This window comes from Ammospiza caudacuta, chromosome 4 (genome assembly GCF_027887145.1).
Source record: "Ammospiza caudacuta isolate bAmmCau1 chromosome 4, bAmmCau1.pri, whole genome shotgun sequence".
Classification (NCBI taxonomy): Eukaryota; Metazoa; Chordata; class Aves; order Passeriformes; family Passerellidae; genus Ammospiza; species Ammospiza caudacuta.
This window is the reverse complement of record NC_080596.1, coordinates 76,522,836-76,539,721: the sequence shown is the minus strand read 5'-3', so window position 1 is coordinate 76,539,721 and position 16,886 is coordinate 76,522,836. Positions and strand designations below refer to the sequence as shown.

The window sequence follows — 16,886 nt, the reverse complement described above, 5'->3', positions numbered from 1 at the left end:
ATTATTTCTATGGCTTTGTGTAGCAAGTGCCATCTCTGGCTGCATTTTGGGAGGAAATCACACAGAGCTTTGAGCAAAGGTCCAGCTCATGTCCTTATTTCTCATCACTGAGGTGTGTCAGCACCAGGATTGGCCTGGCTCTAGTGCCTGAGCCCTGTCCCTGGGAGCAGAGGTGGCTTTTGGGCCTTGGCATTGCCCAGGGGAGCTCAGGGTCTGGAAGGAGCTGTGCTTGATCCCGGGCATTGCCTGGAGGAGCTCAGGGTCTGGAAGGAGCTGTGCTTGATCCCGGGCATTGCCCAGGGGAGCTCAGGGTGTGGAAGGAGCTGTGCTTGATCCCTGGCATTGCCCAGGAGAGCTCAGGGTGTGGAAGGAGCTGTGCTTGACCCTGCAGCATTGCCCAGGGGAGCTCAGGGTGTGGAAGGAGCTGTGCTTGATCCCTGGCATTGCCCAGGGGAGCTCAGGGTGTGGAAGGAGCTGTGCTTCACCCCTGGCATTGCCTGGAGGAGCTCAGGGTGTGGAAGGAGCTGTGCTTGATCCCTGGCATTGCCCAGAGGAGCTCAGGGTGTGGAAGGAGCTGTGCTTCACCCCTGGCATTGCCCAGAGGAGCTCAGGGTGTGGAAGGAGCTGTGCTTGACCCTGCAGCATTGCCCAGGGGAGCTCAGGGTGTGGAAGGAGCTGTGCTTCACCCCTGGCATTGCCCAGGGGAGCTCAGGGTGTGGAAGGAGCTGTGCTTGACCCTGCAGCATTGCCCAGGGGAGCTCAGGGTGTGGAAGGAGCTGTGCTTCACCCCTGGCATTGCCCAGGGGAGCTCAGGGTGTGGAAGGAGCTGTGCTTGACCCTGCAGCATTGCCCAGGGGAGCTCAGGGTGTGGAAGGAGCTGTGCTTGACCCTGCAGCTCACAGGAACTGCTGCTGCCTGTCCGTGTGTCCGTGCTCCCTCTTGTCTCCTCAGACCTGCCAGGGCAGAGTGGCTGAGGTGCTGTGGCCTCGTGGATTAGGTAGGAGATGGATTTCTGTGCTGACAGCTCCCAGGAGAAGATCCAGCAGCCAGGAGGAGCAGATGCTGATCTGTGCTAGTTTGGTGTCCTGGGTTTCGTGGGAGGTTTCCCGTTTGCAGGTCTGGAGGGAGAAGAGGGGATGTTTATTCAGATATAAAGAGAGAGGAGCAAGAAGGCAATTAAGACTCCTTGAGCCTTGGGCTGCAGCCAGGGACCTCCAAGAGGAGGCTGCAAAGTGTTCCTAAATCCTCTTTGTGCAGGTCAAAGGTCTGCCTCCATTTCAAGCAGTGACAGATAACAGAAGGGTATTCTCAAGATACACTGATGGTCAATTCTTATATTAATAAATAAATAAATTGGGCTTTATAAATTTACCTCAAACTTCTGCACGCTCCTGTCCTCTCATTAAGCTTTTCTCTACATTCAGAAAAGAATGAAGAAGGAAGAGCTAAGGGTTTGTGGGGGCTTTTTGAGTTAGACAGGGTGTTACAATTTCAGAGAGATTTTTTCTTGTTGGAACGTGTTGCCTGCAGAGAAGTTTAAAGGAGGCTTTCCAGACGGCCAAATTACACCCAAAATGATAAAAATGACTGCTCTCCATCAACTGAGAGTTTGATGCTGATCTGATGAGTTGGGGATTGGGCACCCCTTTTCAGGGGGATATTAATTGGTGGTGGGAAATGAATCCTTGTGCTGGCAGCAAGGATGGCAGGCCAGATCCTGGGGAGCTTTGTGAGGGATGAATTGCAGTGTTACCTTCCACAGAGCTTCCTTGCACTGAGCAGGAGCTGCTCAGAGCAGCAGAAAATTCCTCTCTAAATCAAACCCGAAATATGGTACAAGAGCTAAAACTGCAATATGGTACAAGAGCTAAAACTGCAATATGGTGCAATAGCAAAAACGAGAGCTCTGTCAAGTTGAGGGCTGCTGAAGGAGAGCCATCCTTGAGGAGATGATTTCCTGAGGCCCCTCTGCATCAGGGCAGAGTGGGAGAGCTCTGCAGGGTGTTTTTCTCCCCACAGAGACAGAACATCCTTGCACAGAGCTGGCAACAGGGCTTGAGATAAGGGAAAACTGCAAACATTCTCCTAAACAAGGCTGCATGAAGAGCTCTTCCTTATCATTTCTCCCCTGGAAAGGCAGAGAAGGATCAGGAAAGCTCTGGGTGTGATAAATATCCCTTGTGAAAATGACAGTCTGTTCCATTCTACAGACAGTTTAAAAAATGCCACCTGCCTTTGAAAGAAAAATAAATTCGTAGGGATCCATTTCCTACTAATGCTGGGGAGGGACTGTATTAATTTGGAGAACTAAATGGCAATTACCTCTTGTACTAAAAAGCCCATGGATGTATAACAGGGAACAGGAATTATCTGGTTTAAAAGATGCTTTGATTGGCAAAGAATGAGGCTCCAGAGGTGTGAAAATGCTGTTCCAAAGCTTCTTGGGCACCCAGCTGTGCCAAGCACCAGCCCAGCCCTGGTTGCCTTTGGGCAGTAATGGGGATTTCCTGGTGTCTCTCTTGCCACAAGCCCCAGGGTGCACAAATGTAGGGGAATAGAGTATAGGTAAACAAAGGTAGTTTAGAAAGTAATCTTATCCCCTAAAGAGTTGCAGCTGGGTTAATTATTAAGGATCGGGAGCAGGCCTGATGTTAACAGGCCACACCTGTAGCAAATCAGAAGAGTGTTATAAAAGAGTGGGTTGGTGGGAACTGCAGTCAGTTGTCTGCTGTGAAGACAAGGAAGAGTCAGTGCCCAGAGGAGCTGCCTACAAGAAACATCAAGGAGTACAAAACTCCGGCAATATGGAACCCTTGCAATGTAACGACAATAGAACTCTTGTGCTATAATGACAACACACAAAACCTGCAGAAGTGGTTTTGTTCAGAGCAGCAGGAGTGACAAACCAGCTGCAGGGAGGTCGATTTGCAGAAGCAAAATGTGTGTGGGCAAAAAGCATTTCCTGTCCCAAGCCAGGACATTGCAATTCTCATTCTGATGGTGTTTTCCTGGTCACCCAGGGTGAGCTGGGCAGGCAGGAGGGAAAGCATAAAGAAAAGGTTCCTGTGTGCCCTAGAAACTGGGTTACCCCTCAGTCTATCCCTGTCTGCACTGGTGTTTCCTGTGAGGCTGCAGCAGCTGCTCCTCAGTGCCTGGGGGAAACTGAGGCAGGAGCCCTGGTGCAGCATGGTGCAGAGGGGGATTTGGGGTGCAGGAACTTACATGGGAACCATGGGCACATCTGAATAGGCAGCCATGGTTTGGGGAAGGGATGGAATATGGTCACCCCCAAGCTCGAGCTGGGAATGGTGCATTGGACGCACAGAAATGTGGTGAGTTATGAGCACTGGGTGATGCACAAAGCTTCTGGGCTGCCACAAACACCTCCTGTCCTTCTGTTTTGTACCTGCTGCTGGGTGAGAGCTCAATGATTTGAATGACTTAATAGTTGTAAAACCAAAGAAAAAACCTAAACAGATAAAAAACCCCAAGCAAAACCAAAAACAGAGAACAGGAGAACCTTCTGTTCTGTTTTTGCCCTTAAGTCATTGCTCAGGCTCCTCCCAGCCATCTTCTATCAGATGAAGCATTTTTAGGTTGCTTTTTGGCACCTGCCTCCTTTATCTCTTGGGGATGAGATGTTGCCAAGTTGAAGAGGAAAATGCCAGGGCCTGTCACTCACCTCTTGCACCTGCATCTTCGTCTTCTGGTTTCTAAGAAAAGAGAGAAAATGTTTTAGTTCAAAGGTGCCAAGGGACAGCTCATGAAAGAAACACTCCAGTGAGGCAGGGCTGGTGCTCCCCTGCAGCTGATATCTTTAATAACAGATAAACCAGGCCTATTTTTGAGGAAATCCATGCCAGGGAGAGGTGCTGCAGCTCGTGTCACCCCAGTAATCCACTTAAATATTTTCATGAATTAATCTTTGAGGTGAGTAGCAGCAGCAGGGTCAGCCTGAGAATTCACTGAGGGTGAATTAGTTCTGTTTTCTGTCTCCAGTGACTTTGGGGCATTGCTGAAAATCCCTCAATAATTTCTGCAGCAGGTGAGGGGCAGTGATGCCACATCATGTGCACCCAAGGTAAAAATGCTCTCCTCCATTCTAGCCTCTGTGTTGTTACATTGGGGTAGATTAAGCCAAATAAATTAATTATTTAATTATTTTATTTGATTATTTAATTATTTAATTATGGCCCGGCCATTAATTTTAGACTAAGGTAAAAATCCGTCCTGAAGGGCTTGGCAATTGCTGCAGAAATTACCTGCAGCTGAGGGCTTTTCACTGATCATATTGTAATGAAGTTTCTCATCTGGTTCCAGCTTGAGATGCTACTCTCAGCATGTGCTGGAGCAGATTTACTCTGTTAGGTCAGAATGTTTCAGGCTCTGGGGAATTTACCCTCTGACACACCCATTGATAAGCCCAGACAGTTGGTAGAGTTAAGTACTGTCTCTTTCTAATCTATTTTTCTTCCTTGAAAGTCTTTTCCATCATAAATAATTTCCTGACTGATTCTAAGTTGATAATTCTTTCTCATCCTAACCCTAGTGATGAGGATTAAAATGCAGACACTGATTTTAGCAGTGCTCCTTGTCTTGCATTGGCTGTGTTCTGATTTTCAGCTGCCTCCCCAGAGTGCCAGAACATCCACGTCCCTGTGGGCTCAGAACAGGGATGGGTCTGGAGAGGGGTGTGGGGATGGGTCTGGAGAGGGGTGTGGGGATGGGTCTGGAGAGGGGTGTGGGGAGCCTTACGTTGGCACAGCACGATGGTGATCACCAGGGCAAGCAGGAGCAGGAGGCAGGCACCTGCCAAGGGCACCCAGATGAAGGTGTGGCAGAAGAAATTCAGATCTCCCTGCATTCTTCCCTCTGCAGGAAGAGAGAAGATGGAATGTCCACCAAGTGCTCAAGACACTTCTGGTGTCAGCGTTTTCCTGGGGACTCGAGGGAGGAGATGTGGGCAAAAGTTTTCTCCTGTTTCCTGCGGAGGCTAAAAGCAGCTCCAGCCAACAAGGCTCTCCCCTCCCTCCCCATATCCCTGCTGTGTCCAGGCATGCTCAAACATTTTACATCATATTTAGCCATTCTTAGGTTGAAGGAAATATTGGAATTTAATTCTTAAAGAAGCTCTGTGGATCTTCTCTCTCCCTCCTCATGCCAAAATATCTGCAGGATCCCCCTTGGCATCAGTGAACAAGGGTGCAGCCCATCCCCTCTCCCTCCCTGCATTCAGGTTACCTGGGTGTGCAGTTGTGAGGTTGGGCTCCTCAGTGGTGCTGCCCTGGGTGGTGGGTGCTGGAGTGCTGGGTGCCACTGTGGTGGTGGCTGTAAGTGAAATGGGTTAATTCAGCATGTACAGAAATACATAAATAAAACAGATTTCTCCAGCCTTTCTGCTCTCTTACCCCTGCCAGGGCACGGTTGCTCCTGAGTTCAGCTCCAGGAGAACTTCACAGAGCCCATCCTGGACGGGGACTCCCAAAACCCAAGGGAGGGAGCTGCAGCCTGCTTGTTTCTCACTTTGTGACACCACCCCCACAAAGCCTGAGCCCCCTGAGCTTTTGGGAGCTGCGTGTGCTGAGGAGGGAGAGGGTGGTGCTGGACTTTGCTTTAATGCTCTCCCCTCAGAGCCATGGCTGGGGTGGGGAAGATGGGCATGGGGAGATGCAGCCCAATGATGTTTGCCTTTGGGCAGGAGGAGAGGTGGGAAGCAGGGAGGCTGTGGCAGGAGGAGCAGGGGTTGCTCACAGGATGCCCTGGGCAAGCCAGCAGGGAAATGGGGTTTGTGGAGGGATGGTGCTTACAAAGGGCACGGGCAGGAGGTGCTGGGCATTTTGGCAGGGCTGGGTGAGGCTGGGGAAGGTGTTGCTGACCTGGGAGGAAGGCTCGCTGGCCAGGGCTGAAGTGCAGCATTTGGTTGAGATTCATCACACAGAAATAGCTGCCCTGGTCCCGTGGTGTGAAAGATGTCACTGCCAGCCGATAGATCGTGCTGTCTTTGCTCGCCTCAAAGCGTGTGGACGTTCTCTGCCCCCCCTCAAACGTGAGCCGGGACATGGAATTGATGAAGGCAATGAAGTGAAGGGTCCCACTGCTGTCCTGGCGGATCCAGGATGCCCCATGGCTCCTGTCAGTGTGACACTCCAGCTCCAGCCTCTGTCCCACCCGGAGCTGCCCGATGTCCTTGGGAGACCTGACCTTCATCTCAAGTTTCTGGCTGTAGATCCCAGGGCAGCCTGCAGGAGAGAAATCCCTGCTGGAACCACTTGGGAAGAGTCAAAGGGTTCTCTGAGGAAACCTCCCTTTCTATGTGCTGGAAGTTCAAATGGAGAGGGAAGACCTCACTGTGTGGAGGATGTGAAGGTTTCCTTGGAGTCCTTGCTGGGAGGGTGCATGGAGGGTGCTCAGCAATCCCGGGCTTGAGAGATGGGTGCTGCCCTTCCAGTGTCTTCTCAGGGACGTTACACCTTCCCAGCTTCTCTGAAGTGACTCCATTTACACTTCTTGCAAAGCCTTTTTATTCCCACCCTTCTCCCTCCCCTCTGGAAGCACTCATTGGATCCATCTCCGTTCCCAGTGCAGGTGGTGCTGCAGCCGCCCCTCTGGCTGCCCTTTGCTGCCTGAGGTGATGCCACCCTTCCTTCCAAACTCACTGAGCGCACCTCAAGTCAGCCTTTTTGGTTTGCATTTTACCCCCTTAATCATTTACCCCAGTGTCTTGGATTCAATAGAAAGGTTTTCCTTGTCCCTGCCGGTGAAGGGGCTGCACAGCCCCGTGTCCGTACTCACAGAATCCCAGAGCGAGCAGCAGGAGCGGGGCAGGAGACGTGTCCATCTTCCCCCGGGGTGCCTGTGCTTGGGGCTGCTGCAGAGCAGCTGAGAAGATCTCTGTCACTTGGCTTGGGAGGCTGTGTCACTCTTTGGGGAGGATGTGATGTCACCAGGACCCTCTTGGGTAGGGAGGTGATGCTCGGCATCTGCGGCGTAACGAGGACTGAAAAGATTCCTGAAGAAATTAATTGTCCAGAGTTTATACATCCTTATCAGTTCTTAATGGTGCCTCAAGGTTTTCTCCTGGATGCGTTCCCTGGAGATCCAGTGGTGCTGCTCATGGCTGAGGTAGGACCAGCCAGCACAGGCTGCTCTCCCCAGCCCCCTGGGGACCCACAGCAGCTCCAGCTCTGCAGGAGTTATGGATGAGTCCCATGCTTTTGGTGCAGGCTGCACTTTGCTCTTCTTGGCAGGGATTCTGCCTCCTCCTTAGCACACTCAAGGGGTCTCACGTGGATGGCAGAGCCCAGACTGTTTTTGTCACCCAGCAAGTGGGACACAGGTGTTTCATGGCACAGAGACACAGATCATTCATCTCCAAGCACACAGCTGGGTCCTTCAGGTACCTGATTGTTGTCTCTGCAATTCTGCTTTGTTTAATTCTTCCTTGTAATTTCAAAACTCTTCGTGCAGGGCAGGTGGTCTGTGAGCAGAAACTTCGTGTGAGAACCCAATGTCCAGCATGTGCTTTGCATTTTGTTTGTTTTACCAACTTGTGGTTCTCTTCTCTCACCACAAGTGTTTCCTCTCTGCCAAAAAAATCCCCTTGTGTGCCTCAATGGCCCTTGCTGCTGCCTCCAGGTCACCACTGGCACATAGGGATGGGTGATGCTTCCTTGAGCTTTAAAAACACACAGTAACAGCAATTTCACCAGCCTGCAAGGGGCTGGGCTGGTGTCTGATTTCTTTCTTTCTTCCTGGCTTTCCTGTTCATTTTTTTTCTATTTTTTTTCCATTACCCCTCTGCAAAGAAAGCCCCTTTTACCTGGATCTGTCAGAAAGTAGGTGCTGCTGAGTTTGATGCCATTTCTGTTGGGGCTCAGAGCTGAATCACTGAAAACAATTTAGGAACTGGGTTTACTTCTCTGGTCTTCTATGTTGGTGAGTGAAGAAAGCTCATGTTAGGCCTGCTGAGATATGTGAAATTCATGCTTTTGTTAGGCTGGGAGGCTTGTATTGTCTACCTTAAATAAAGCAAATAAAAGTAAAATGGAAATGAACGTGCTGGCCAATGAGGATGGGACAAAAATGTCGTCAGTTCTGGGTTCTCACTGTGCTGCAGTGAGCGCGCAGTGCGTGTCCTCGAGATGTGCTGCTGCATGTGCTGGGAGAACCTGTGCATTTACAGGCTCATCCAGGAAGGGCTGCTGCCTTTCTTAACAGGGATATCTCATTTCTTTCTTGTCTGTGACAAGCAGTAAATTTTACATGAATCAGCCCAGGGTACCAAAGTGGTGCCCAGATATTCCTCTCCTCTGTGTGGAGGTGTTCTTGATCTCAGTCCTCTTTGCTCACAGACTGAGCTGATTTCCAGGCAAGGCCACCTTTTCCCCTGCTAATGAATATATCCTATAAAGACAAGGCAAAACCTTATTGTCACTGGGAGATATGGCTGCAGGAGGGCTGGCACACATTGCTTTTTTACTGATTTCTGTGATAAGGTGTTGTGTAGTACAAAGCTATTTCTATTTTGCATAGCGACAAAGAAGAAAAAATAAAGTTGCAGTGACAATCATTTGATTAGGAAAAGTTCCAGAACACAAACAGGATCTCTAGGAAAAAAGCTCTGGTTTAAAATCAACACTTATATAAATAATTTAGATTGGTTAATGTAAGTTTAATACTGATGACCAACTCTAAAACTGGGGGGAGAAGGTGGGAAATCAGATTAATTAAAGAATCTCCTTGATTTTTTTATGTTCTGGTTTGCCTGTTTGTCCTCTATACAGGATTTTAGAATGGGCTGTCACTGTTTGAGCACCTAAGCCAAATCAATGAACACCAGCATTGTTTTATTAGTAATTTAGTTAGTAAATTCTGTTGTAGGGTCACTAGTATGATATGACTAAGGAAAAACAAAAAATACTCAACCAGTTACCTCTGCAGAGCATCATATAAGAGAAGCCAGGAGACCAGACAGGTTGATTAGAAAGGAGAAGTAATTTCTTTTTTCTCCCAAACCTACATATAAGTTTTATTTTACTCACAGCTAAGGTTACAGGGCTCTTATTCCTTTGCACTCCAACCTAAGTTGCTTATGACTGAGGTTTATATTTATATACTAGGGCCAGCTTAGATCTCTATTTAATTAATGTCAAATAATTAGTGAAAGACAGGAGCAAGGAGACAAGAGACAAAATCATGCAGGATGAGAAGAGTAACAAGGATTCACCTGGTTTTGATCAGGGCTAGCAGGAGGTGAATTTAGAATTCATTTTCTCTGTTTCCTTACATCCATTTGACAGAGAAGGAACGGGAAACAAGAGGGAGCTGAGGCACCAGAACATGCTGAGCTTTGGATATGTTTGATTTTGTGGAAAGCTCTCAGGGGCTTTTTCAAGAGGTAAGAACTCTCCAGTTTCTCAGAGCCAGCCATAGCAGACACTGCCTGGATGTGCCCCAGTGTTGAGAGGCTGGAGCTCCTCTGGGACGTGGCAGTGGCGCTGCCGTGGTCGGTGAGCACCAAAGGAGCACCGCAATGACTGTGCCCATTGTTCTGCTGCCCGTGGCATCTCCTAGTGCTCCACAAGGACATCCCACTGCCAGGCAGTGATGCCACCATCCTGAGGATGAGCAGATGCTCTTGGATCCCTGTGAGGGGTCAGTGATACCAGCTGAGGGGTGACACCAGATTTTTCCACAGCACCTCTGACTCTTCCTGCTCCTAACCCTTGGAGGATTGCATTAAATTTTTCCATTCCATTTTCATAACCAAGAATGGAAAGTTTCAATGAAGACCTCAAAATTTAGTGGCAAGTTACCAGCATTGTTTTTTGAACAAAGGGAAAAAGACCCTGTTGAGGCTGTAGCACGCAGCTTTTCCGGTGTGAAGCTGTGGTTTGTGAGCCCCTTGCTGCCCCCCTTTCTTTGCAAAGCTGCAGCACTCAAAGGGCTTTGCAGAATGTCAAGTGCACCAGCCACCAGCCAGGCACTCATGCTGTTTTTCCTCTGCAGCCAGTGTTTCCAGTTTGGTGGCCAGTGCTGCCCACTGCTCTGGGTGCTCTGTGTGCACGTCACTTACCTTAAAATCCAGAATGCAAACCACAAACCCTCCTGTGCTCTCACCTCTCCTTGGAGCAGCCTTTAACTGACCACAGGGTGGAAACTCTCCACAATCTCCAGGCTTGTTGGTACCTCAGATGAAAGTTTGATAGGAGACCTGGATGTGTTGTGAGTTTTCCTTGTGGGAAACTTCCTCTCTTGATGCTGCAGAGCTCATTTGTGCTGGCATTCAGTAAATCAGCAATTTGTGGTGGTATCTTTTGGGGGCTGGTGACAATGTACTCTGCCAGTGCCCCAGCTCCAGTTAACAGTGGGCAGGCTGGTTTTTCTGCCTCTTTAATCTAAATACCACAGATTCAAACTAGAATTAAAAAAGAACCTTATGTTTTTCTAAGTCTATATATAGACTCAAGAAAAGGTAAATTTTCTGACTGGCTCTAACATATATATATATATATATATATATATATATATATATATATATATATATATATATATATGTTTGGTTTTTTTTTGTCTGAACTGTTCAAGTAGATGAACTGGTCTCATTTTCTCATTTCCAGTTCTCACAATCACATTTCTGCGGGGTTCAAGGCACTGTTTGATTGTTGTCCTCTGAGTCCAGCTCCTTTCCAGGCTCTCACAGCCTTGGTGCAATCCCCACAGCTGATGTCTTCTGTTGTCACCAATCCAGAGTCTTGTCATGTCTGGTCTCCTTTGCTGCACACTGACCTTCTTCCCCAGCCACCCTGGGCAGGAAATCCTGGTGGAGATCCCTCAGGGAGTTTCTGGGTCCATTTATGTGGTGCAGGAGGACTTTCCCAGAGCAGGGTATTGCTGTGCATCTTTACTGTTAAAGTCTTTGAAAGGGAACTAATTTCCACAGCAGGTCACAGCTAATGGAAATGGAAGAAAGGTTCCCACTTCTGTTCTCCACCTCTCCTGCTGGCAGGATGGAAACCAATGGCTTGCTGGAGACAACTTGCTTCATCCATTTTGTGGTCCTATTAATAATGTTCGCTAGCTTGTACAGATTATTTCTTCTCAATTTTGCATTTATTTGAAAAAACCCCAACCCCCTCTGTTGATTTAGACCTGTAAGATGCAGTCCTAAGCCACAACACCCTGTACAAAAGGGGCAGGGTGGGAGGGATGGTGGCATCAAAAAGCAGCAGCTGGTTTAATGCTCTCCTACATCAACAACACAAACTGGATTTGGTGTTGAGTTCACTTTTAACAGCACTGCAAGAGAAGAGTGTGATTGTTCTTCCCATGCCTGTTCTCCTGCAGGCACCACTGCACTCCCTGATTGTGAGTGTTGGGCTCAGAGGGCAAATGGCAAATCATGTCTAAACAAATCCTGCAAACTTTATTTTTATGCACATTAATTTGTTTTCATTTATGTGTTGCAAATACAGAACTGCAGAAGGATTTTATAGAGAGTGGGCAATGCAGGGGAAGGTGAAATTTGGAGTAGGTTGTTGTGAAGCGTTGCATGAAAGGAAAATCAGTCCAGTCTTGGTTATAAAATTTGGGTTAAGACGGGTACTACCATGGGAATACCAGCTCTTTTCCCAGCAGGAGAAGCAAATTGGATGTCAGCAGGTAGGAAGGAAATTAGATTTAAACCAGAGAGCACAGCTTTGCCATTGTGTGGTCCAATGGACCACAGCCAAGGCATGGCCCAATGCACTGCATAAATCCTGAATGCTGTGTTCCTCTCACCCCTCATCTCACAGAGGGGACTCAAATAAGAATAGTAGAGCAAGAGAAGGTTCAGAGCAGAACAAAATGTGGGGTCAGAGGTCTGGGATGGATTTTGTGTGTCAAGCTAGGACTCTTTACCCTGAAAAGCTGATTTAAATGGATTTACACTAAAGGTCTCCAGGGTAAGGAGTGGCTGGGAAGGAGTGGAGAATATTTCCTGCTTTTTTCAATACAGAAAGGAAGGGGCAGCAGGTGAAGCTGATGCTGGATGAGGCTGAAAGCAAAATAATTCCTTCACCCTGGGATGTCCCTGACAAAGGACACTGTGGATGCAGGGCCTGGACAAATGCTTGGGAGAGAGGCTCATTGTGGGTTACTCATAGACAGCAACAGGCTCAGGAAATCTAGTTAGTTAAAAATACACTGAACATTAAGGGAGAGTGTCATATGCGATTTTCTTGTCATTATTACTTAGCCATGTGCTCACAGCCAGTGCTGGAGACAGGATGGTTGTCTGCAGGAACCTTTGCTTTGAACCAAACCTGTCATTTTTATATTCTTAAATGTGAGATCTCATTACAATGTGTCATTTTAAGGAAGCCATTTGTTACAAAACCCCACATTCATTTCCTCTGAAATGCTATTAATTTTCCAATTATCTCATTCTTTAATGCTGGGCACTTTAATCTTCCTTAGCTGTTCACCCTGCACAAGGACAATTATCCCAACAACAGATCCTGTGGTTTTTCAGGAGAACATTTATCCCTCTTGGAAAAGGGATAATGGCCAGCAAAGATGTTTGACCCTGGGCAACCACCTCAGTTTGTGTTCCAGCTTTAGGAAAGTAAGGATTGCCCAAATTTGGGGACCAGGAGAATTTGCACAGAGGCATCTTCTGGCATTTCCTTGGGCATGTCACCTTGGGCTCTGCACAGGGGGATGTGACCCATGTTTTTAATTGTGTCAAAATTATCCTGGCTATGACAGTGATGGGTGCCAGATCAAAATGAAAGGACCTGAGGAAAGGCATCAATTATAGCAATGGCTGTTCCACCACTGCTCTGACTCATTTCCTCCTGCATCCAGGTGACTTGAGACATGTACTTTAATAACAGGAATGTCATTTGCAGCTCATTGCTCAGGGCAGGAATATACAATCCCAGCCCCCAGGAAAATTTCATGTCAATTTTTTTTTAAGTGACTGGTAGGAAATACCCTAACTTGAATTTTGCATTCAGTGTTGATGTTAAGGCATCATGTTTTGAAGCCCATGAAATTGGGCATCAGTGCAGCCCAGCTCTCCCTAAGGCATCCGGCAGTGAGCTTACCTCGTGCTTGTGCTGGATGATTGCACTTGGGCTTTGTTGAAGAATGGCAGCAGTTCTTCAGGCCAGGAGTCCCCAGAACTCAGAATCTCATCCCTGCTGTGCCTGAAGAGGGGTCAGATATTGACAGAACAAGGGGAGCTGGCCTCAGGTTGAGCCAGAGGAGGTTCAGTTGGATATTAGGAAAAATTTCCTCACTGAAGGCTAAGAACAGGAACAGGCTGCCCAGGGCAGTGGTGGAGTCACCATCACCGGGAGTGCTCAAAAAACAAGCAGACATTGCACTTTGGCATTGAGGCATTGGGTCAAAGATTGGACTTGATGATCTTGGAGGTAATTCCCAACTGAAATGATTCTCTGGTTCTGTGCTGTGGTGGCCCTCAGCTGTGGTGCTGCCATGTGGAAGAGCAGCATGCACCTCTGAGAATGCTGTGCCTGTCCCCAGAGCCCAGCAGGAAGGGTTTGTGCAGCATTTCATGGTGCCTGCAGAGCCCAGCAGGAAGGGTTTGTGTGCATGTCATGGTGCCTGCAGAGCCCACAGCCCAGCAGGAAGGGTTTGTGTGCATGTCATGGTGCCTGCAGAGCCCAGCAGGAAGGGTTTGTGTGCATGTCATGGTGCCTGCAGGGCCCAGAGCCCAGCAGGAAGGGTTTGTGTGCATGTCGTGGTACCTGCAGAGCCCACAGCCCAGCAGGAAGGGTTTGTGTGCATGTCATGGTGCCTGCAGAGCACAGCCCAGCAGGAAGGGTTTGTGTGCATGTCATGGTGCCTGCAGAGCCCAGCAGGAAGGGTTTGTGTGCATGTCATGGTGCCTGCACAGCCACAGCCCAGCAGGAAGGGTTTGTGTGCATGTCGTGGTACCTGCAGAGCACAGCCCAGCAGGAAGGGTTTGTGTGCATGTCATGGTGCCTGCACAGCCACAGCCCAGCAGGAAGGGTTTGTGTGCATGTCATGGTGCCTGCAGAGCCCAGAGCCCAGCAGGAAGGTTTGTGTGCATGTCATGGTGCCTGCAGAGCCCACAGCCCAGCAGGATGTGTGCTGAGTGAGATCAACACCCAGCTCTGGGCACAGAGACGTCTCCGAAGCCACAGCCTTCCTCCCTGCTGAGCCCTGAGGGGAAGGAGGGTGGCTGCACCCCAGATTTTGGTGCCTGCTGAGGAGAGGGTGTTTGCACACCCGATTTTGGGGCCTGCTGAGGGGAAGGAGGGAGGCTGCTCACCAGATTTTGGGGCCTGCTGAGGGGGGGTTGTTTGCACACCCGATTTTGAGGCCTGCTGAAGGGAAGGAGGGTGGTTGCACACCAGACTTTGGGGCCTGCTGAAGGGAAGGAGGGTGGTTGCACACCAGACTTTGGAGCCTGGCCTCCTGGCTGGATGCTCTGAGCAGCAAAGCCAGCGTGGTTTGCATCTGGAGCAGGGTCAGGCTGGCTGCTCTGGGCACTGAGGAGGGGCTGGCACTGGCAGGGTGCCCGTGGTGCTTGGCACCAGCCTGGGGATGGGCTCAGCACAGAATCTCAGAGTTGTTTAGGCTGGAGAAGAACTTTAATGTCATTGAGTCTAATCCTTGGCCCAGCACTGCCAAGGCCACCACCAAAGCATGTCCCCAAGTGCCACATCTACATGTCTTTTAAACCCCTCCAGGGATGGGGACTCCACCACTCCTTCCACATTCCTTCACTTCTTTCAGTGAAGAAATTTTTCCTCATATCTGATCTGAAACTCCCCTGGCACAACTTCAAACCATTTCCTCTTGTCCTGGCTTTTCTTTGGAGGTGTCCATTGCTCCCAGTGCTCTGCAGAGGGAATTCCAGAATTTTTTGGTGTTTCTCAGCAAAGCTCAAGCCCTTGGGAATAAAATCAGTATTGCAAAACTTCTCCATATTTCTCCAGGATCAATTTTTTTTGCTGCCTGATGGAGAGACTCAGTCCTGGGCAAGACAAAACCTAGCCCTGACTCATTGCTGGGGCCAAAAAGGGCCAAGGAGACAAAATTTGAGGTGGCTGTATCAACCTGGGGGCCTGAGAGCTCCCTCCAATCCAAGGAGCTTTAGGGAGAGCATGGAGAGGGCTTTTGTCACCATGATATTTTCTGAAAAATCCTCTTTGCCAGGATTTCTTCTCCTGGGAAGCTGAGAAGCCTCAGAAAAGAATGAAAACAAGAATTATCTGATTTGCTTCTCCTGTGTTTGCTGCTTTGGAATGTGGTTTGGACATTGCTTACCAACAGGTGCATCTTTGATTGGTTCCATGTGAATTGTTTTTAATTAATGATCAATCACATCCAGCTGTGTTGGACTCTGAGGAGTGTCACAAGTTTTTATTATTCATTCTTGTTAAGCCTTCTGTCTGTATCCTTCTCTTTAGCATAGTTTTAGTATAGCTAATATAACATAACATAACATAACATAACATAATATAAATCAGCCTTCTGAGAACATGGAGTCAGATTCTCATCTCTCACCTCATCCTGGGGACCCTCACAAACACCTCTGGCTTTGCCATCTGAACAAGTTTCCTTTGCTTATTGACTTCCAGCTGAGCCATTCATCTTAGGGATTTGGGGGTTTTAATTAAATAAACTAAATAATTTTTCTGCGTGAGATCCCTGTTGCAACAGCACTTAGAGCTGTTGTGCCTGGCAGAGAAAAGATTGAGCTTGATGTCATCACTGGGGTGTTTTTTTGGAGTGTTTCATATCTGGTTTTCATTTATTACCTAGATCAGAAAGTGTAAATAGCAATAATGATTCTCTCTTTCTTAAAAGTGTGATGCAGCCCCCTTTCAGGCACATGTGCATCTTACAGGCTAAATGAGAAGTTGAACTTTAGTAGAAAAACACAAATGCCTAAGGGAGGAATGTTAAAGGCTTCTGTCATCTTGCAAACATTTAAAACATGGGAGAGTTTTGCTTCAGGTGGAAGAACCTCTGGTGTATGAACTCCAATTAACCTTTCTCATAGCAAAGTAGTGGAGGAGCAAAATACAAACCTTATAAAATTCATTTTTGACTTGGTCCAATATGGGTTCTGCTTAAATGAATGCTGGAATAACATATATTTGTTATAATAACGTAATATATACAATATATAATATATATAATGTAATATCTGTAATCCCACAGAAGCTGCAGATCTCACCCTGAGTGCACTCATTATGGGTATATTGATATACACAAGTACTTGTTATTTCAGCAAATAATATATACTTCAATATACAGAAATTATATTAAACAATATTAGAATCATATATTAAAAAAAAACAATTTCTTGTTTATATAAGCCAGAAATTTAACACATTGCTATTTTTGGCTTATTGAAGTCCAAGAAAATAGAGGCAAAAAGTACTAATGCTACCAGGAGGTAGTTTCTTTATTCCTAGAGGGTTTTTTGATTTTATACAGTGACAGAAAAAGACATTTAGAAATTCCCACTTAACAGATCTGACCTGAATGATTTGAAGTCCTGGTGTGAATCCATTTCCCCTGCCAGGACAACATATTTAATAAACAGCTGCAGTGCATGGAGCTGTTCTGGGTGATGATAAATCTGAAGGAATTTAAAGAGCACCCATGGATAAAGTATCTCCTTTTTTTTTGGCACAGATTTCAAGTTGAATAATTTAATAGAGGCGTTATTCAGCCTTTCTCCGTTACTGTGCCTTACCCAGCAGTTTCTAACTGAAAAATTGTTTTTTATATATTAGGAGCTTTAAACTCAGAGATAACTTTACTCTTCTGTCAATAATTTGCTTTCAGCTGAATGTTTTTAACTGCACCTGATTTGGTTTGCTTTTCTGTATCAT

At 47.5% G+C, this 16,886-nt stretch overlaps 1 protein-coding gene across 1 annotated transcript; it reads right to left on the bottom strand.

The window, feature by feature from the left end:
• Positions 1 to 919: 919 nt before the first annotated feature.
• On the bottom strand, positions 920 to 6,838 carry LOC131556478 (T-cell surface glycoprotein CD8 alpha chain-like). The gene is made up of 6 exons (XM_058803044.1): positions 6,793 to 6,838; positions 5,877 to 6,239; positions 5,242 to 5,328; positions 4,756 to 4,872; positions 3,683 to 3,713; positions 920 to 1,118 (listed from the first exon to the last, which is right to left on the bottom strand). The coding sequence occupies exons 1-6, from the start codon at positions 6,836 to 6,838 to the stop codon at positions 1,073 to 1,075; spliced, it is 690 nt and encodes a 229-aa protein (XP_058659027.1). The 3' UTR covers positions 920 to 1,072.
• Between the last annotated feature and the right edge of the window lie 10,048 nt (positions 6,839 to 16,886).